General features: G+C 30.4%; 1 protein-coding gene across 1 annotated transcript; it reads right to left on the bottom strand.

The window, feature by feature from the left end:
* Positions 1-523: 523 nt before the first annotated feature.
* Positions 524-5,265, bottom strand: LOC139891241 (high mobility group B protein 10-like). The gene is made up of 6 exons (XM_071874190.1): positions 5,013-5,265; positions 3,614-3,692; positions 3,307-3,469; positions 3,145-3,201; positions 1,308-1,639; positions 524-764 (listed from the first exon to the last, which is right to left on the bottom strand). The coding sequence occupies exons 1-6, from the start codon at positions 5,195-5,197 to the stop codon at positions 735-737; spliced, it is 846 nt and encodes a 281-aa protein (XP_071730291.1). The 5' UTR covers positions 5,198-5,265; the 3' UTR covers positions 524-734.
* Positions 5,266-18,868: the final 13,603 nt, after the last annotated feature.

Below are 18,868 nucleotides of genomic sequence, written 5' to 3'. Positions count from 1 at the left end.
TAGCAAAATCAACTACAGTAATCCACCAAATCTTTTTAATGTCATCTTCAGCCCCCAAATAAAATAAAACCATTCTAATAATAATAGTACCAGGCAAAGGAGTGTTTGTCGTTTCACCCTCTCAATTGACGTTTGGTACTACCTTGGTCAAAAAAATTGGGGATTACATGAAACAATAAATAGGGCCTTGGCCCAAAGCCTACCCACTAGCTTTGACTAAAGGGCAATGGTCAAAGTTTCAAATTCTAATGAGTTGAATTTCACCATGACAAATTGAATTGAAAAAAGACCATCAAAAAAATAGTCTTGATCCCAAAATGTCATGGTCTGCAACTTGTAAAATGCAAATTGCATACAGTCAAACCAGGTTCATGTGGACTATTTGACTCAACAGGGCGTTTATGGGGCGTTCAGCTTGGTAACAAGGTCAAAAACGTAGACATTACAAGTGGTCTAAACCAGCACGCACTGCACCTATAATGCCCAAAAGTTCAGCCATGTGGATGACTAGTTTCAGTGCTGAAAGATGGTTATAAATAAATGTTAACATTAAGCCGACAATTTTTTTTACAGATTTCCGTTCATGGGAGAAAATAACTCTTTCTCCATTAATGCTAAACTACAACGAACGGGCCGAAATGTAGACAGGGTACAACAACAAACCAAACGTCTACAAGAGATGAAACCTACATCACTAACTAAATTAAAATGAGTCATTTGATCAATCAAACGCCTTATCTTTCAGTGCCTTTTTCCTGATAAACCTACAATAAAGCACCGCCGCAACATCAAAATTAGCTCCAAGAATGTAAAGAACGTTTTTGAGAGCATTAATCTACATAAGTTACAGAATTACAGGATAAACATACATATAGCTTGAGCTGTATATTACTATAAAATTAGTTATCAGGTTTTCCCAGTTCGGGTTACGCGAAGTATTTTTAACTCGGATGTACACCGCCTATCCGGAACAGTCCGTGACCGTTTCTCCGGCAACATTTTATGATAATGATAATAATATATAAATAAATAACCTGGTTAATAAGTGGCCCAAAGTGTAATTCAAATAAAACCTTTTCATTATCGTTATCATTATCATTATTTTCAAACAATTAAGCTATTACTGAATAATACAATTCCACGACTACTTATCTATAATAAGTAATAATCAGAGCAAAAACTGTTTCGGCCAACGCACAAAAACTGTTTCGGCCAACGCACAAAAACATACCCACTTTGACATGTTACCAGCCCACCTCCGACCCGCCAACTTTTAATCATAAAGAATAAAGGTAGTTAAAATTTACCTGTTTCTCCTCTTCTGTCAAAGTGCTCCATAAAACTTGAATTCTTTTGCGTATGATATTTTCCTGACCATGGTACAAAGGCTTTAACCTGATATAGTGCTCGGTGAAGAACATATCATAGCCGCTTAAGGCTGGTTTAGGTGAAGGTTCCCTTAGTGCAAGCTGATACATATCGTGGGTCCCATGAGATGGCGCTGGAGAATCGGGTGGCAGATGATACAGAAAGCCTGAAAGCTTTTCCGAACCCATATCCACCGTAACTATATAACCATTTTCGAATCGGTTATCAATGGTTCCAGTTACTTGTCCACCAACCTCGATCGTTCGCCTCTCTGCACAACAGTTTAAACAATTCAATACTAAACTATCACTCGGTCAAAAGTCGGTCAAATTGATCAAAATTGACGTAGGGCCTGTTTACTTTTTATTCCATTAAGTTCTATATGGGTAAAGATGGCAGTATGGATATTGAATGGTTATATGTAGTAAGCACTGAATAAATACTGTTGTTTACTATATCATGCTGAATAAACGTCTTAAAAATAAAAATGACTATTATATCCTTAGAATAAAAAATATGGGTTAAAAATATGGGTTTTTTTAACAAATCAAACTATCCTTTCCCTTACACTACTCCCTACACCATAAACACTGGAATGTGCAACCTGCAACACAAAAATTTCTAAATTACATAAAATCAAACCAAATTAAATATTAAAAATATGATTTACCAAATCTCGTACATATCCAAATACACGTTTACAGCACCCAGGTGTTGTTCTTATCTTTTTAAATTAAGAAGAAAGACTACAAAATTGAAAAAATATATATGTAAATTTTATAAATCCAAATCGACTACCATTGGGGTGATGTTGAAATCGGTGGTGAAAGAACACATATGATGAAATCATTGGTGAAAGAGTGATATTGAGATTTTAGAATAGCAGATCGAGCGATGATGCACGACAAACAGGTGACGGCGTTCGTTGAGCAAGGGGTCTTCTTTTTCAAGTTGATGATTGAATCTTTCAATGATTAATTTAAACTGAGAAGTAAAAAACCCTGTGAATGAAGTGTATTCAATAATTTTAGTTGTGATGAAAATTTAGGGCAAAGCTATTGAGAGGAGTAAAAAATACGTAGAAATTTAGTTGGTGAGGTAAGAGGGTATCGCTGGAAAATGAGTGTAAAAAGATAGCTATATGCAAAGGACACAAGTTTTTCAACTGACCAATAATCCCTACATGGATATCTCGTTGACCCATAAAGTCGTTAGTAAACACAACATGTAAATGACCGAAAAAGTTTTTCAGGAGATACAGCCCATTAAGCCTTTAGTAAACAGGCCCGTAGTTTAGTGTTTCTTTTTTTGTATCATATTAACGATAATAGCGATAGCGATTATAGGTACAAACTGGTCAACGAAGGTTTTTTAGCCTTAATATGTGTGTGTGTGTGTGTGTGTGAACATCAGTCAACCCCCGTCTCGACGTTGTAAGGTCCCGACGGTCTCGACCCCGTTTCGTCTTTTTCAACCTTGATTTTGAGATGCCACAAATTAGTTGTCCACTGCTGTATTCAGCCCATAAAAAAGCCTTTATGGTATAAGATAAAAAAAAATTAAATTTTTAGTTTAGTGTAATTATTCAGCTTTCTTATAGTAATGTGTCTTATTATATTATTATTATTATTATTTGTCTATGGACGATAAATTTCGGATGGAGCGCATATTTAAACTTGGTCACTAACGAGGGATTGTTACGTGAATATGCGATTACACAAAATGTTTCGAATTTCACGGGACAGGGTAAATAAATGGATAGTGTGGTAACCCGACCTGAAAACAGATTGCTAACGGAACTGGCCACTGATCCATGGCCCCTGTTTGTAGTATCTGTCAGAAAAACAGCAGTAAGGTGGTAAAACACTTATTTTTTAATACACTTCAATATATGATATAAAATATTTAAAAAGAAAAACATGTTTGTAAAATAGGTACCGGATGAAACAACAGCCGGGGCTTTCTTGCGGAAAAAGTAAACCTGCTCAAAATGATAGAGCAACGACAAATACGACTTGCGCAAGACAAAAGACGCGTTGGTAATTGTAGGACCAAATTTGAAGATACCCATTATTTCCTTCCATCTTCGGTCACTCACAAGCTGTAAAACAATTTGGCAGCAAATAAAAAACATAAGCTTTCATGAGATGATATCGTTCATTATTCGACTTGAGATTTATAAACATATCACAAATATGTTGTCCTTGACTTATTTCTTTTAGTATAGGAAAAATAAAAACTGTACCTTTTCGATGCCACCTCGTGACGTTACCTCTATAAATAGTCGTTGAAGATCTAAAGAGTTCCCTCCAATGATAGGGATCCTAAGTACGTGAAATAACAAAAATTATTAAGATCTTATCATAAGAGCCACACAAAAATTAAAGCAACAATCAAACACAGATCTTTACATTTTTAGTGTGTTCAATGCAATTAATTTATCATGTTGGAAAAAAAGTCTAAAATTTCAGAGATGTTATCTACGAACACTCCAATAACAAGAGAAAAATCAGATTCACAAACTCCATGTGTCATACCTACACCCAAATTCATCCCTTTTCTTCTCCAATACTTTCCTTTCCTTTTTTTGGTCACCACCCCTGATTTGTTATGCAGACAAACTACACTTTGAGTTTAGGGTTTAGTTGCCGGTGTTACAAAACCATTTAAAAGGGTAAATCACAACAAAAGATACCAACTTTTGCCAAAAATTTTAACTTCGGTATCGCATGCTTACATAAATTGCAACATATGCTACAGCAGCCACTCAAAGACTATATGTAATCCGTAAACCCTAGGGTTTCACCTTTCTACAAATTCGATCACACTCTGTTAGTTTATAGCCAACTATGTAATTTGAGGTAAAAAAAAAAAAGGACTAATGCTTCACACAGCAGCACACTTCCAACACTGTATATTGACCAGACCATTGACATTTGAAAATTGGAACCCTAGAACTCTATAACAGTTCAAGGCAAAACAATCCTAATTTCGATCTAAATCTTTACATATAATTTAATATCTAAGAACACTCCAGTAACAAGAGCAATATCAGCTTCACCCTAATTCCATCCTTCTTAAAACTGTCAATTTTCATTTTCCTAACAAAAGACACCAATTATTTCCCAAATTGGAAGCCTCTCTCTCATCCCAACAACAACACACACACACACACACACACACAGAGATAACCACCATCAAAACAACCAAGAAATATCAAAGATCAAAACTTTTTCACATCACTCAACAAAGAATGACACTTTGACAAAAGGGCATGTTCTAACAAGCCAAAAAGAGAGAAGAGGCATAAAAAAAAAAACTCTACAACTTCACCTATATAATAATCATCTATGAACACACTAATTACATGGGAAACGTCATATTTACCTTAATCCCATCCTTCATAACTAAAAACCAATTTCATTTTCCCAAAAATTGACACTAATTTCCCCCAAAGTACAAGCCTTTTTCCCATTATCAGATAAATAACAAAGACGAACAGTCCACAAATAGTAAACCATCATCAAAACTAAACAAAAAATATCAAAGATCGAAACTTTTTCACACCCACTGACAAGAAAACATTAATAAAGAAAAGGGTTTACAGAAAATGTAATAAAAAGGTAATGTATGAGGGTACTTACTTGAACTTAGTACCAAAATTTGAGTGAAAGATTTGAAGTTTATCCAAGAAAAATTGGGGGTTCTGAGTGATTTCTTCATAAGAAGCTTCTGGTGGAGGGTATGAACAAGTTGTGGAGGTGTTTTGTGTACAACCATTGATAGTTTTTGGACCGTATGAGAGATGTTGTTGATGAGGGACCGACATTTTTAATCGGAGGTTAAACCAAGATTCGATTTATATCATATAATCATCATGTATATAATCATATACACTTCTCTTATCAAGTCACGACTATTTCTTCCAATAAATACAAGAAATTACACTGTAATTCATCAGATTGTATATGTATATTACTTTGATTTTTTATTTTTTTATTACACTTATTTTTTGGTATCACAAGACGATAACTTTATTGGTAACCGTGATTAATATCCTACCTCTAATAACGCCATCAAACCTACCATTTTTAAATGATAAATACTTTATATTTGATTTATAATATAATATAACGAGTCTAAGTACAGTGATGTGTTATTTTGGAATTTTCAATTAAAATAAATTTTCATTTTCATTTAACAAAGCATTAATAATAATAATTTAATATTTAATAATTAATATTGATATTTGGGGTTATCACCTACATTGTATAGGTGAAAGCTTTAATTTTGTATCAAATCAAATAATCTAAAAAAATAACATGAAAACCATAAGTATCTTAATAAAAAAAATATTTTTTCTTTGTCCACAAAACACTTTATCTTCAATTCAATTTAAAGGTTAAAGTAGTGTTTGATTTGAAAACCTCAAAATTATTGTAATCGATGTATAAATTGACACATTAGATAAATTTTAACTTTTTTAATGATTTGTAATTTCATAACATTATTTTATTTTAATTTTCTTATATTCAAGTACTAGTTTATAACCAGTGCATTCGCAGGTATTTTATAGGGGATGTCAGGAGTTCGACACCCGTTGACTACATATTTAAAAACACAATTTCTTCTCTGTCATGAAGTATCCACCCATGGCACTTTCCCATAATTGTTTAGGGGGTAAAGGGGAAGGGGTTTTACTTGACCGTGCCTTTGGATCGGTTTCAAGGTTTCCTCCCGGGCAGCGATGGGGGCGGGGTTATTATCGTTGCATCGGCATAGTCGAAACGGGAGATGATCGCAACGGGTGGTTTAGTCCCCCTCGGGTGATCCTATTCGCAGTCAAAAAAAAAAGTTATTTATGTAAATTACATAAGTAATAGTAGTGCGATTTAAGTGAATAATAAATCGACAAATATCAAAAACATTAAAAAATTTAGTATAAAAATGTAGAAGTTTGTAGTGCCTGAATGTCTAAAGATTGACGCTCTGTGAGATGCAAATTAACATTAATTAACTGATGTGATATCCCTCACTTTTCCACTTCTGAATTGTCTATTATACCCCTAGGGTTTCTGCAAGGTTATATGTATTAATGTCTAGGGTTGTTATTTAAAAATACAATTAATACGAAACGAATCAACGTTGACCTAATATCTATTTTAAGTTAACAACACTTATGTATTAATTAAAGTTATATTATTAAATGTGACTTTATTTAATAATATAATATGAATTTTAAATACATAGATAACATAAATAAATTAATTAAAGAATATATTAAAATGACAATGTACTTTAGTTAATATAAACAAAATGAGTATTACTTTTATAAATTATAAAAGTATAATATAATTAATGTAAATAAATGAATTAATTTATTTATATTAAAAATCAATATTTATGATATTATTAATAATAAAAATCGGTTAAACAAAAGAAAAATAAATAAATTAAATAAAATACAAAAAGAATTCTAAAATGTTCCTAAATAAGATAAATAAAAAAATAATAATAAGGCCATTGGGCCGAAAATAAATAAAAGAAAAAAAATAATCAAAACTTCCTTATTTAAATTAGCTTTTTCTCCAAGTCTTTTTAATCCTATAAATATCCACCTTGGCTTCACAATTTTTTTCACAAAATCCCTGGAGTCTTCTAAAACCCTAAAATAATTTGTAAGTTCTCCATCTTCTTTTTTTTATTTTTTTCGATTTCCTTTATTTTTTTTGTCGATCAGTTTTTTTATATAAATTCTTATAAATTAATCTAACACTTATATAATTAATCTAAAGCTTCTAAAATCATATTTGTATATTAATATAACTTGGAAAAATTATTTTTCGAAAATATAATCAGTGTTTCTATTTTTTATAAACTAAAAAGAATATATGTATATGTTTCGGTGTATATATCTTATTTAATATGTATAAATCGAATTAAATTATGAAAAATTTATAACAACCTCATAATAAATATAAGCATATTATTCTGACCTCAGAATAATTTTTGTGAATTATTATATAAGATTTTATTTATAAAACATATTATAGTGCAACGAAAACTTATAAAAATTGGGATAAATCGAAAACTAATATAATAAATACATATAAACTGATGAAAATTCATATTATTAATATTCTAAGGTAAAATATATTTTTTTACATATTCTAGATCAGTATAATATTTATTTTTAATATATAGAGTATTCGGTATATATATGTATGTATATAAAATAGAATTTAATTAATCTAAACATTTAAAGTTAGTAAAAATAATTTTCACATAATTTATTAGGTTTCTAATAATTAATAAAGTCAAAACTATAATTTATATGACATTATATATATTTGTTCTTTATTTATTTGTATACCGAATTACTTAGATACACATAAAATGACTTTAAAATTTAATAAAATATCAACAACTTTAAGAATTACATAAAAAGTATTTAAAACAGTGTTATGACATATAAAAATAATTAAAATAATTATTGGAGTATTATTTATAATTAATTTTGAATTATATATTATTTAAATGTAAAAATTATGTAAAATTTTAATAAATATTATTAACAGTAAATAAAATATATATAAAAATTTTCTGAGTTTGTAAAACTTATCTAGACCTGCGAAAATTATAAAATTAAATATTTGGGTCTAATTAGTATTTATTCCATAATTAAACTCTATTTGTGTATAAACCGAAAATAAATAAGGAAATAAATACAAAATAAATATAAAGATAAGGTAGAATATTATTATAAAATTTTTCTACAGATTTATGAACTTAAGGAAACTTATAAAAATTATAAACTTAATTATTTAATATCTAAATAAATTAAAAACGAATTTAGGGAAGCATATATCTATTTTTGGACTATATATAATGTGTATAAAATATATATTAACTAATTATATTAATTCTAAATATAAAAATATGCAAATAAACATTTAATTAATAATTAAATATTTATTTAATATATATAATAGATATTTAATATTATACATATACCTTGTAAAATATATAACATATATTATATATACATATACTTTATTAATTCATTAATATTATATAAAATACAATAACATAACATAATAATAAGCCTAAACTTATATACGCTTAAATAAATAATAAAGATAATCGAATGATTAATACGATTTATTAATAACATATCGACGTGTCGTATTCCTATACGTACGTAACAAGTGAAAGTTATGATCGAAAGATAACGTATGACTTATACGAACTCACCGCTACTTACGGTCAAGTGGATGATGTCTAGGTTGCCATGATGGGAATAAGGTATTGGATTAAACGAAAGGTTGTAGACTTATAGTCCAACTGAAAGTTCCTGACCCCTGGTTACATCTGGTCATTCCGACTTACTTGATAGCAACGAGTTTTTAACAAAGTTGTACAACGTCTTAAGGTTAAGATTATAACCCGAACTTTATAAAATTAGAAACCTCCTTTAAATGGAACTTTCCAAAAGTATAAACTCTTATCATAAATTGTCACTATTAATATAACCATTATATCATACTCTTTGTCTATTAGACAAATTTCTGATTAAGTCTATATATCTCTAGGTTGAAGGCCTGGTCATATACTCTCGTTCATTCCATTCATATAATTATCTTCATCTTCATTTTAAGGTGATTTTCATAGTTCCATTTTTACTGTTTTTATATTTTGGGATGAGACACATGCTTGCTTTTAAATGTTTTACAATTTAGACACAAGTAACTTGAAAAAACTTTATATGCAACTGGATGAGACTTTTTGTTAAACTTGTATTTATACTTGTATTTTTACATGCTAAATCCCCACTAGATAATATCGTTAATTGCTTGAATTTGGGTTGGCAAACTTAATTATTGATGGTAGCGTTATGGGAGCAACGTCCCTATCCATTGACAGGAGTTAAGTGGATACATAATATAAGAACGTGATACGACACTATCATGGGGTATTAATTGTTTAGTTCGATATTATACTCATGGAATATACTTGATTTTTGATATATGATTACATCGGATTTTTATAACTAAATCTTGTGGTCTAAAAATCTTGATTTTTAACATAAACCTGTGAATTTTACTCAACCTTTGTGTTGACGTTTTAAGCATGTTTTGTCTCAGGTTATGATTAGCTTTGTGATACTAGCTACTGTGTTGTTGATGATTGCCTGCTTTGCTTGTTGCATTGGAGTTCATCATTTTTATTTTTATCATTCCATATCTAGACATTTGTCATTTTACATTAGATTTAATAATGTAAACAAATTATATTTCCACTGCAATACTTTGATTTAATAAAATGTCTCATTTAGAGTCGTTTCTCGTTTATATACTTGTGTTTTGATATTGAAAGTCACATTTACCCCTGGTCCATTTTGGGAGTGTGACATATTGGTATCAGAGCAGGTTGTTGTAGAGAACCAGGCTTGCATTTTATGTGTGCCTTATGTGTTAGTTAGGGTGCCTTAGCAATCTTTAGGACTATAACCTTTCCTGCCTTAGTTTTAAGCGCTTTCCCTTAATATTTATACTGTCATTTCATCTTACTTCCTATTTTTACCTCTTCTGATATTCTGTATCCTTTTCTAAGGATGTCAAGCCAAAACCCTATCATCTTGCCTGATCCCTACTCTGAAGGATCAGTTAGTATGTGATTGTTATCATATCCATACATATCATAATGATCTGACTCGCCTTGTGATACAAAGTATTCTTTGACTCACGCGAGTTATTTTTATAAAACCACCTCGGCTGGTGAAACCGAGGGATGTCACTCATGACTCAACATTCCAACGTCATCTATCTAAGTTTGATCACGTATCCTGACCTTATGGGGTGATATTGAAGTGGAAGTATGAATTAGTGAAATATAATGACGTCCAGCCAACGTGATTATATTACGGTAATTTATATAGAAATTCCAATATCATGACATATGGAATAGAAAGTGAATCAAAGAAAAATTCCCAAGCCATTCATTCGAAAATCTCAGTGTTATTACATGAAGGGTAATCATCATCTGATTTTTAGATATACGGAAAGCTCGTTTCAACCAAACCATCTATCTCATACCTATGAGCAGATTAACAATCCCTCCTATACCATAAAGGTTGTAAAACTTTACATTCTTTCTTCCTTAAACAACGTATCTCTTCATCTTTGATGCTTAATTATCACGCTTAATCACTATCATATCCTCGCTGGAAGGAAGGATGCATGTTCTTAAGTGACCTGAAGTGACACCCCCGAAATTTCCTCTAAGCATGCCACTTGTTATCTGTAATTTTGCTCCTGGTGTAGATTTTCATAAACCCATTAGGAAACACGTCGAAGATAAGCGACAACCACTCGCAAGGGTTTCATTTGAATTTTCAAGCGTCAATCTTTTAAACACCACATTCACTATTACATTCTCTGTGCCGAGATGATCAATATCTCACGAGCATAATCTCATGAAGAATAGGACCTTCCAACAAGTATCTTTTGATTACCATAGCCAAGGAAAACTTTTCTCGCTCATTACTTGGCACCATGCGAGTAATGATCGATCACTGTCAATTCAAAATCTAGGGTTAGATACACCACCTGAAGTATTTCCATTCTCTCGCGGGCTGCGGCTTGATCTAAATTCATTTTAATCACATCTAAAAACTACCATAGAAATTAAAAGATTCCCATCATACTCTAGCGTATTCACATTTCGGGCCAGTACAGGCTGAAGTATATATCTCCATCACCATATTGAAAAGCACGTGAACTCTCACACGCTCTATATGATCAAAGGTAGCATTGATATGATTATCATACGTTACTTAAGGTCAAACATCGCGTGATTTATCGTACCTAAACCATAAGTTGCGACCTTTGAATCGATAACCATTTTTCTGAAAAATCTTACGATTTCGCCTCGGTGTTAAAAGCATGTTAGTTTTTTCATTAAATGATTATATATTAATGGTTCTAACAATAGGCAAGTGACACCATGTCCTTACATCGCCCTTACTCATTGGGGAAACTCATACCCTCCCGGCAATAATCACAGATTTAGCAAGAACTTGATAAATTGATTTTCAATGATCATCACAAAGTCAGAAGCCACTGCCTTAGCGTGTCTTCACACTTGTCTATGCGAACATCGTATTATTCATGCTCAAGTTCTTATGAAATCTTTGTGACCGTCGGAATCAAGCATGTGACAACCCGAAAATTTCCAATCAAAATTTAAACCTAAGTTTTATGAAATACCAACGATTCACGAACAATTATTACGTATTAGTATTATTATTAATATTGTTTTAAACCATATTATCATTTACAATCATTATTATTATTATCAGTATTATTAATATTATTATTATTAATTATTATTAATATCATTAATATAATACTAATATATTATTATTAATATTATTAGTATTAGCACTTTTACTAAAATTATTAAGATTATTATAAATATCATTAACATTAATACAACTTATTATTAATGATATTATTATTATTATTAATAGTATTATTAACATGATTATTATCATTATCATTAAGATCTTTATCATTTATTATTATTATTATTGTTGTTAATGATATTATTATTAATAATATTATGAAATATCATTATTCTTGCTATTTACATTATTATTATTTTTATTAATAATATTAGAAGTATTATTATTAATATAATAATAATTATTATTATTAGTATTATATTTATTAATATTACTATATCTATAAAAATAAAATACAAACAGATACCTAATTTAGGAAATCTTTATATATTTTTATTATTATTTCTTTTTGTGATAATCCAGTCGAAACACTATCTGTTTTAATTTTTTCTGATGATCGTGAATTACCAGCATTATATATATATTTTTTATTATAGTGATCTCCTACTTTTATTTTTTTATCTGCTTTTATATTATTTTTTTCTTTTCTGTTTGATCGTGAGAATCAAGTCGATATCCATAATCATTAAACAACGATAAATATTCTGCTTTACATATCTGAATAACATCATCATTATCATTATATATTGGTTGGAGTTTCAGTAATTGAAAATCAAACAGAAAATTTATATAAAAAAAAACTCGTATATTCTCTGTTCTCATCCATTTTTCAAAAACTCCATAACTGAATCCCATTTCAAAATCTAATAACGCACTCATGTTAGGAATTATTTATGTAAACTATCTGTAAGTTTTCAAACGCCAATTCTTTCTATCGAGTATGAATTTCGGAGTTAAAGTTTCAAAATAAAAAGTTAACCTTTTTGTTCATCAAGAAATTCGTAATCATGTTAATGTATCTGGATAAATTGATGATTCCAATAGTTTCTAGGAGTAATTTGGAAAATATTTCGTGAAGAAATCGTTATCTAAAAACATCTAAAAATCGATTTTGATATTTTTTTTCTTTTTCTGCGAACAGCAGAAGCATTCTGAATTTTTTTTATTTATTTTTTTTATCAATAACACCCTTTCTAGTTTCCCTGTGTGTTTACAAGTCTTAAACAAAAATACAAATTGTTGTTTTGATTATAAAAGTTCTCTGGTCGAAATATATGAAGAAGAAGAAGAAGATAAATGGAAACAGGAACGTACGGGTTATATACATATGTTTTCTGTTATATTTCAGAAAAAGGGCAACAGCCCAACTGGTTTCATGTGATGACGGGTATAAGGGAGGTCGTGGGTTCGAGCCCGGCTTGTGGCAACTATTTTTTTTAAAGCGTTTTTGAGGTAGTTATTAATTTCAAAAATCATATTTATTATTATTATTGTTATTATTATTATTGTTATGTTATAATTATTATCATTAGTATTATCATTAATTTGATTATTATTATTATTAGAATTATAATTATTAGTATTATTATTATTACTAATATTGAAGTTATGATGATTATTATTATTATTATAGTTATTATTAATAAGTAAATTATTATTATTAACATTAATACAGGTTATATCATTATCATTATTATGTTAGTTATTATTAACTATATTAGTATTATCATTTAGTATTATCGTTACTAATATTATTATTTTCATTAATATTAGTATTAGTATCATTTTAGAATTATTATTATTATTAACATAAGTATTATTATTAATATTATCATTAGTAATAAGATAGTTATAATTATTATTATCATTAAACATTAAGTACTATTATCAAAATTATCATTTTCATTACCATTATTATTAAAAACTACTGTTATTATTATCATTATAAGATTTAATGTTAAAACTATCATTGGTATTATCATTAATAAAACTATTAATATTATTATCTTTAATATTGATATTAGTATTACCATTATCATTATTTTATCATTACAAGTATTATTTTAGTATTATTAAAAATACTGTTTTAACAAACAGATAATATATAAATAAAAAATGTATTTAGTACATATAACATAACAAAAGCTATATTTTTATATATTTAAAATATATAAGATGAATGTGTAATGAAATATATAAGTTATTGATATAAAAAGTATATCACTAATAATAATATAAATTGTTCGATTACGAGTACATGTGTTAATATATATACTTGATATAGGTCCGTGAATCCGAGGACAACTCTGCACTTGTTCAGTGCCATCCTATGCATATTTACTACAAACTATCGTATCGTATCGTGAGTTTCATCTGCTCCCTTTTTATATATTTTTGGGCTGAGAATAAATGCAATATTTTTATAACGGATAGACACAAGTGCAAACTATTATGCGACCAACATGAGTACTTTTATTGTGTTGATATGTAACATGTTATTGTGTTCATATGAAACATGCAAAACCCTGCTTTGTAATATCATTAATTGCTAAATAATGAAGAGGCGAACAAAATTATTATAAATAGCGCTATTGGGAGTAACGTCCCGCACTGTTGACCTCAGGTCAATTGGTGGTATAATAATGATCTCGACAATTATATATGTATTATCTCGGGGTAAAATCATTTAGTTTTGATAATATACGTTCATGACATACTTTTGATATACATGATATATCGTCTTTTATTAAATCTTGTAATCTATTACTGAAATCATTATTTATGACAAACCTATGAACTCACTCAACCTCGTGTTAACTTTTTAAGCATGTTTATTCTCAGGTACTTAAATATTGCTTCCGCTGTATATCTGCTGCTTTGATGATGATTTCTTGCCATGCTTGGAGTCTTCATGCATTACTTACCAATTCATTTAAAGACATTTAATGCTCTAAATACAATGTAATCTATTTATCTTCCGCTGCAAAACTCAATAAAATGTCTCATATAGTCGTTCTCGTTTATACAACTGTGATTTGATATAATTAGTCACAAATACCCCAGGCCCTATTTGGGGGTGTGACATATTGGTATCAGAGCAGTTCTATTGTAGAGAACCAGGATTGCATTTTATGTGTGCCTTATACAATTAGGTACCTTAGCAATGTAGGGCTACAACATTCCTTAACCATAGTGCCTTTAATTGTTGCCTTTAATTGATAAACGCTACGCTATACCTTAGAAACTATGTTTATTAAATTCTTTAATCTTCCTTAGAATGTCAAACCAATCTAAGAACTCTGCTCACTCTCCTAAGTACTCTCCAATTACTCCACCACATTCAAATGCGACACCTGTTGATTTCGCTGACTCTAGCTCTAATCACTCACCGGTATATAAACCAGCGAGTTCTTCTGAATGGGATTGATGTGTAATTTCGTACTCTAAATTATTAGCTAAATACCTATCGATTATCACACAATACAGGCAACTATAACCAGTTCGTGTAGTAATTAACCAAGTATTTGACCAATTCGTTCCACAGAGAGCAGGTAATTGAAAACTTGAACTATTAATTATTCTAAGATTTAAAAGGGGAGTATTGTTGTAAAACTGATTAAACGCGAAAGTAAATTAAACTTAACTCAATAAGAAACAAAGGTATCCACTTAGCTACAATTCCCTAGGCTAGGATTGCTCGGTTAAACTCGTTAAGTAAACAATTACAATGATGTGACACTGTATTTATCTGTCGATTCCTACAGTTTAAGACTAGCAACCTAAGTATAACTGTCGTTAACCCAGAGTTACTAACCAATTCACAATGATATTACTCAAGATTATAATCTAACTTAGGTTGGTTTGGTGTCCCTTACAACCTCACAATTATTGCAACTAATTTCAAGCTCAACCACTATACGATTAATTTTATTATCGGTGTCCCTCATAAAATCTCACGTATTCCTAAATTATTCACGTTCAATAATCTAGTAAAAGCTATTAATCAATTTAACTATCGTTAGTTAATCAATAACTTCCGTGATCTAACAATCAATAAGCTTTAATAACGGTGGATCTTAGCTAGACATAAAATTGTGTAATTTTAATTAATTGTTGTTAACCAAAAGATCGCAATCCATCACCTAGGTTCATGCATCTAAGTGAATACTAAATATTTAGCTACTCATGGTAAAGCAAATAACAAATAAATAAGAAGAACAATTAAGCATGAACATTGAATTGAATAAAGAACAAAATAATAAAAGTTAAATAAGAGATTAAACTAACCAAACTTGATGTAATAAATTTAACCCTTGCAAAATAATGTAGAAAAGCTATAAAATTCGTAATAGTAGCTGCTGTGAAAGAAAATTCATAAAATAAAACTGCATGCCCTAAATTGGGGTAAAATTCGTCTATTTATAGAAGCATGGAAAACAGTTGAAACCGACACGAGTCGCGATCCGTGACAACCCATCGCGAAACGCGATGAACCAGGACGTGACAAATCTACTTGAAACGCGACAGATTGGTCAGTTTGGCTTCTTTTCCATGTCGTGTTCTAATGCACTTCATCACGTATCACGATGACCAAAATGCGATAAACCTCATCCTGAAGTGATGGAAACTGATTTTTTCACCCGAGGCACGTTTATCTTCAACTCTAACTTCGTTTTGGCTATATCTTCAATAAAAATCAACATTAATGAGCCAACGAATCATATCTTGACACTTTCTTCATTTTAAACTCAAATAACTCCATATCTTAATCAAAGTCTTCAAAATACCAGCAAATGGAACAAGATAACGCCCAAAATATATGTATGAAAATGGCGTTATCAGGGATGCTATTCAAAGTCTTCCTAACTACAATGGTGACTTCTCAGGCTACGAGCCCGAAGAAGAGCCTATTGAGGAATCATCTGAAAACTTATCTCTGAAGAGAAAGCAAACCGAAACCGCTACTGCTGATGAAGCCGGTCTATCAAAAAGGGCTAGCTCACCATTTCATGAAAACATCGCTCAGATAGAGGCGCGTCTAAATAACCTAGAGAAAGAAAACAAAATCTTGAAAGAGGTCATCATAGAATCCTTCGGAACTCAAACCGAAAGGCTAGAAGAACTTGTAAAGTATAACACAGAAAAAGTGATGGAGAAAGTGATGAAAGTGAAGGTTGATGAAGAACGTGGTACCAGGTGGGGTAAACAGTCCATGGTTTATCTTGAAAATGACATGAAAGCTATGATGGAGAATGAGAAGGGTCATGCCACCAGTCTTTTTGCCATGACAGACTATCACCACAACATTCTCAGTGGCAGGGTCGACAACTTTTACGACAACCTCGAGTACCTTCACAACAAGCAAAAGGCTAAAAATGACAAGTTTGAGAAACTCATGGAAGAGGTCAAGAAGCTTCTAAGTGAAATGAAGAGGAGCTCCGATCCTAAGTAGGATATCTTAGCCTACTAGGAAATCTATGTTTTCTGTTTTCATTATTAGTTCTGGCTTTAAGATTTCCTTTCTTATAAGGGCTTTTGCCCTAAGTACTTTCTTTTTCAGTGTAATAAAGAGGTTTACCTCTACTCGTTTAATAATAAAGTTGAGTATGTTTATTTAAAATAACTCGTCTTAACTCATTGCAACTTTCTATGTGAACATACTTGTTTACTCGCTTCAAAGTATTGAATAAACCTTTATAACTTATTCATAAACTCAACCTATCTATGTTATTGAAGATAAAGGTTCGTCCACAAGCTCCTGCTGCTACTCCAAACATTCACGTACCTATATGCCTTATGCTTTTATGCATCGATTTGCGAACCGGAAAATGTCATTGAGTTATCGAGAGTCTCAAAGACATCATAATGTCATCACTATTCATATCCATTACTTTCAAAATCTTTGCTTTCTCGTTATTTTTGATCATTGAATTTTCTTGACGAGTGGCGTCTACGAAACTCTAGAATGGAAGGGTTTGGATTACCGATTTAAAAGATCCTATAGCTCAAGCCCTTAGACCTGAATAGGCCATTGCGAATTGAAAGTCTTTAATCGAAAGTTTATCTGATTACATACTTATCATTTTTATATCTCGACACGTCATACTGCCATTATTGCATAAACGGAGTATAGGCACATCATATCTTATCATATCTATCCCAATAGACTTTGTTTAACACTTTTTCTAAATTTCCTACGTAAATTACGGAAATCTTTTTGCTATATATACGTATTCAAGGAGACGAATATATCATTCAATATTCAACACCCATTTCATATCAAACCCTATCCCAAACACATAATATGGATTCCTCGAACTCCTCGAGCTCCAATGGCAGCGTAACCGGAACAAACAAACCAATCAGCCATCATCTATTCTGGATGAATTAGGGATGGGTTTGTAGCCGACTCAATCAATGGAGGAGAGAAGAAGGAGATCCCTTCCACCAATCGAATTCACCTCTTGGCGAAGAACCTGAAGCGCTTACCCGCGAACCAGTTTGGAATAACATTTTCTCTCTTATTTCCAGGGTATCCCGTCACGATTATATAATATCGAAGATTCTAGATCTTATTCATCCCCTTGTTCTGTAGTGACCCGAACTTTTCCATGTTTATATATATTAATTGAGATTGATATTTACATGATTAAATGTTTCCAACATGTTAAGCAATCAAACTTGTTAAGACTTGATTAATTGAAATATGTTTCATATAGACAATTGACCACCCAAGTTGACCGGCGATTCACGAACGTTAAAACTTGTAAAAATGACATGACAATATATATATGGATATACATATGGTTAACATGAGATTATGATAAGTAAGTATCTCCATAAGTATTTTAACAATGAGTTAGATACATATAAACAAGACTACTAACTTAAGGATTTCAAAACGAGACATATATGTAACGATTATCGTTGTAACGACATTTAAATGTATATATATCATATTAAGATATATTAATATATCATAATATCATGATAATATAATAATTTAACATCTCATTAGATATAATAAACAATGGGTTAACAACATTAATTGAGATCGTTAACTTAAAGGTTTCAAAACAACACTTACATGTAACGACTAACGATGACTTAACGACTCAGTTAAAATGTATATACATGTAGTGTATTTAGATGTATTAAAATACTTTTGGAAGACTTCAAGACATATATCAAAAC

The sequence above is a fragment of the Rutidosis leptorrhynchoides genome, chromosome 2 (genome assembly GCF_046630445.1).
Source record: "Rutidosis leptorrhynchoides isolate AG116_Rl617_1_P2 chromosome 2, CSIRO_AGI_Rlap_v1, whole genome shotgun sequence".
Classification (NCBI taxonomy): Eukaryota; Viridiplantae; Streptophyta; class Magnoliopsida; order Asterales; family Asteraceae; genus Rutidosis; species Rutidosis leptorrhynchoides.
The sequence above is the reverse complement of the archived record's forward strand: the minus strand, read 5'-3'. Positions and strand labels throughout refer to the sequence as shown.

Coding starts and splice junctions, on each gene's coding strand:
- LOC139891241 (XM_071874190.1), bottom strand. CDS start 5,197: ATGTCGGTCCCTCATCAACAACATCTCTCATACGGTCCAAAAACTATC. Junction 3,470..3,613: donor CACGAGGTGGCATCGAAAAG/GTACAGTTTTTA, acceptor ATTGTTTTACAG/CTTGTGAGTGACCGAAGATG. Junction 765..1,307: donor TGACAGAAGAGGAGAAACAG/GTAAATTTTAAC, acceptor GCTTTATTGTAG/GTTTATCAGGAAAAAGGCAC.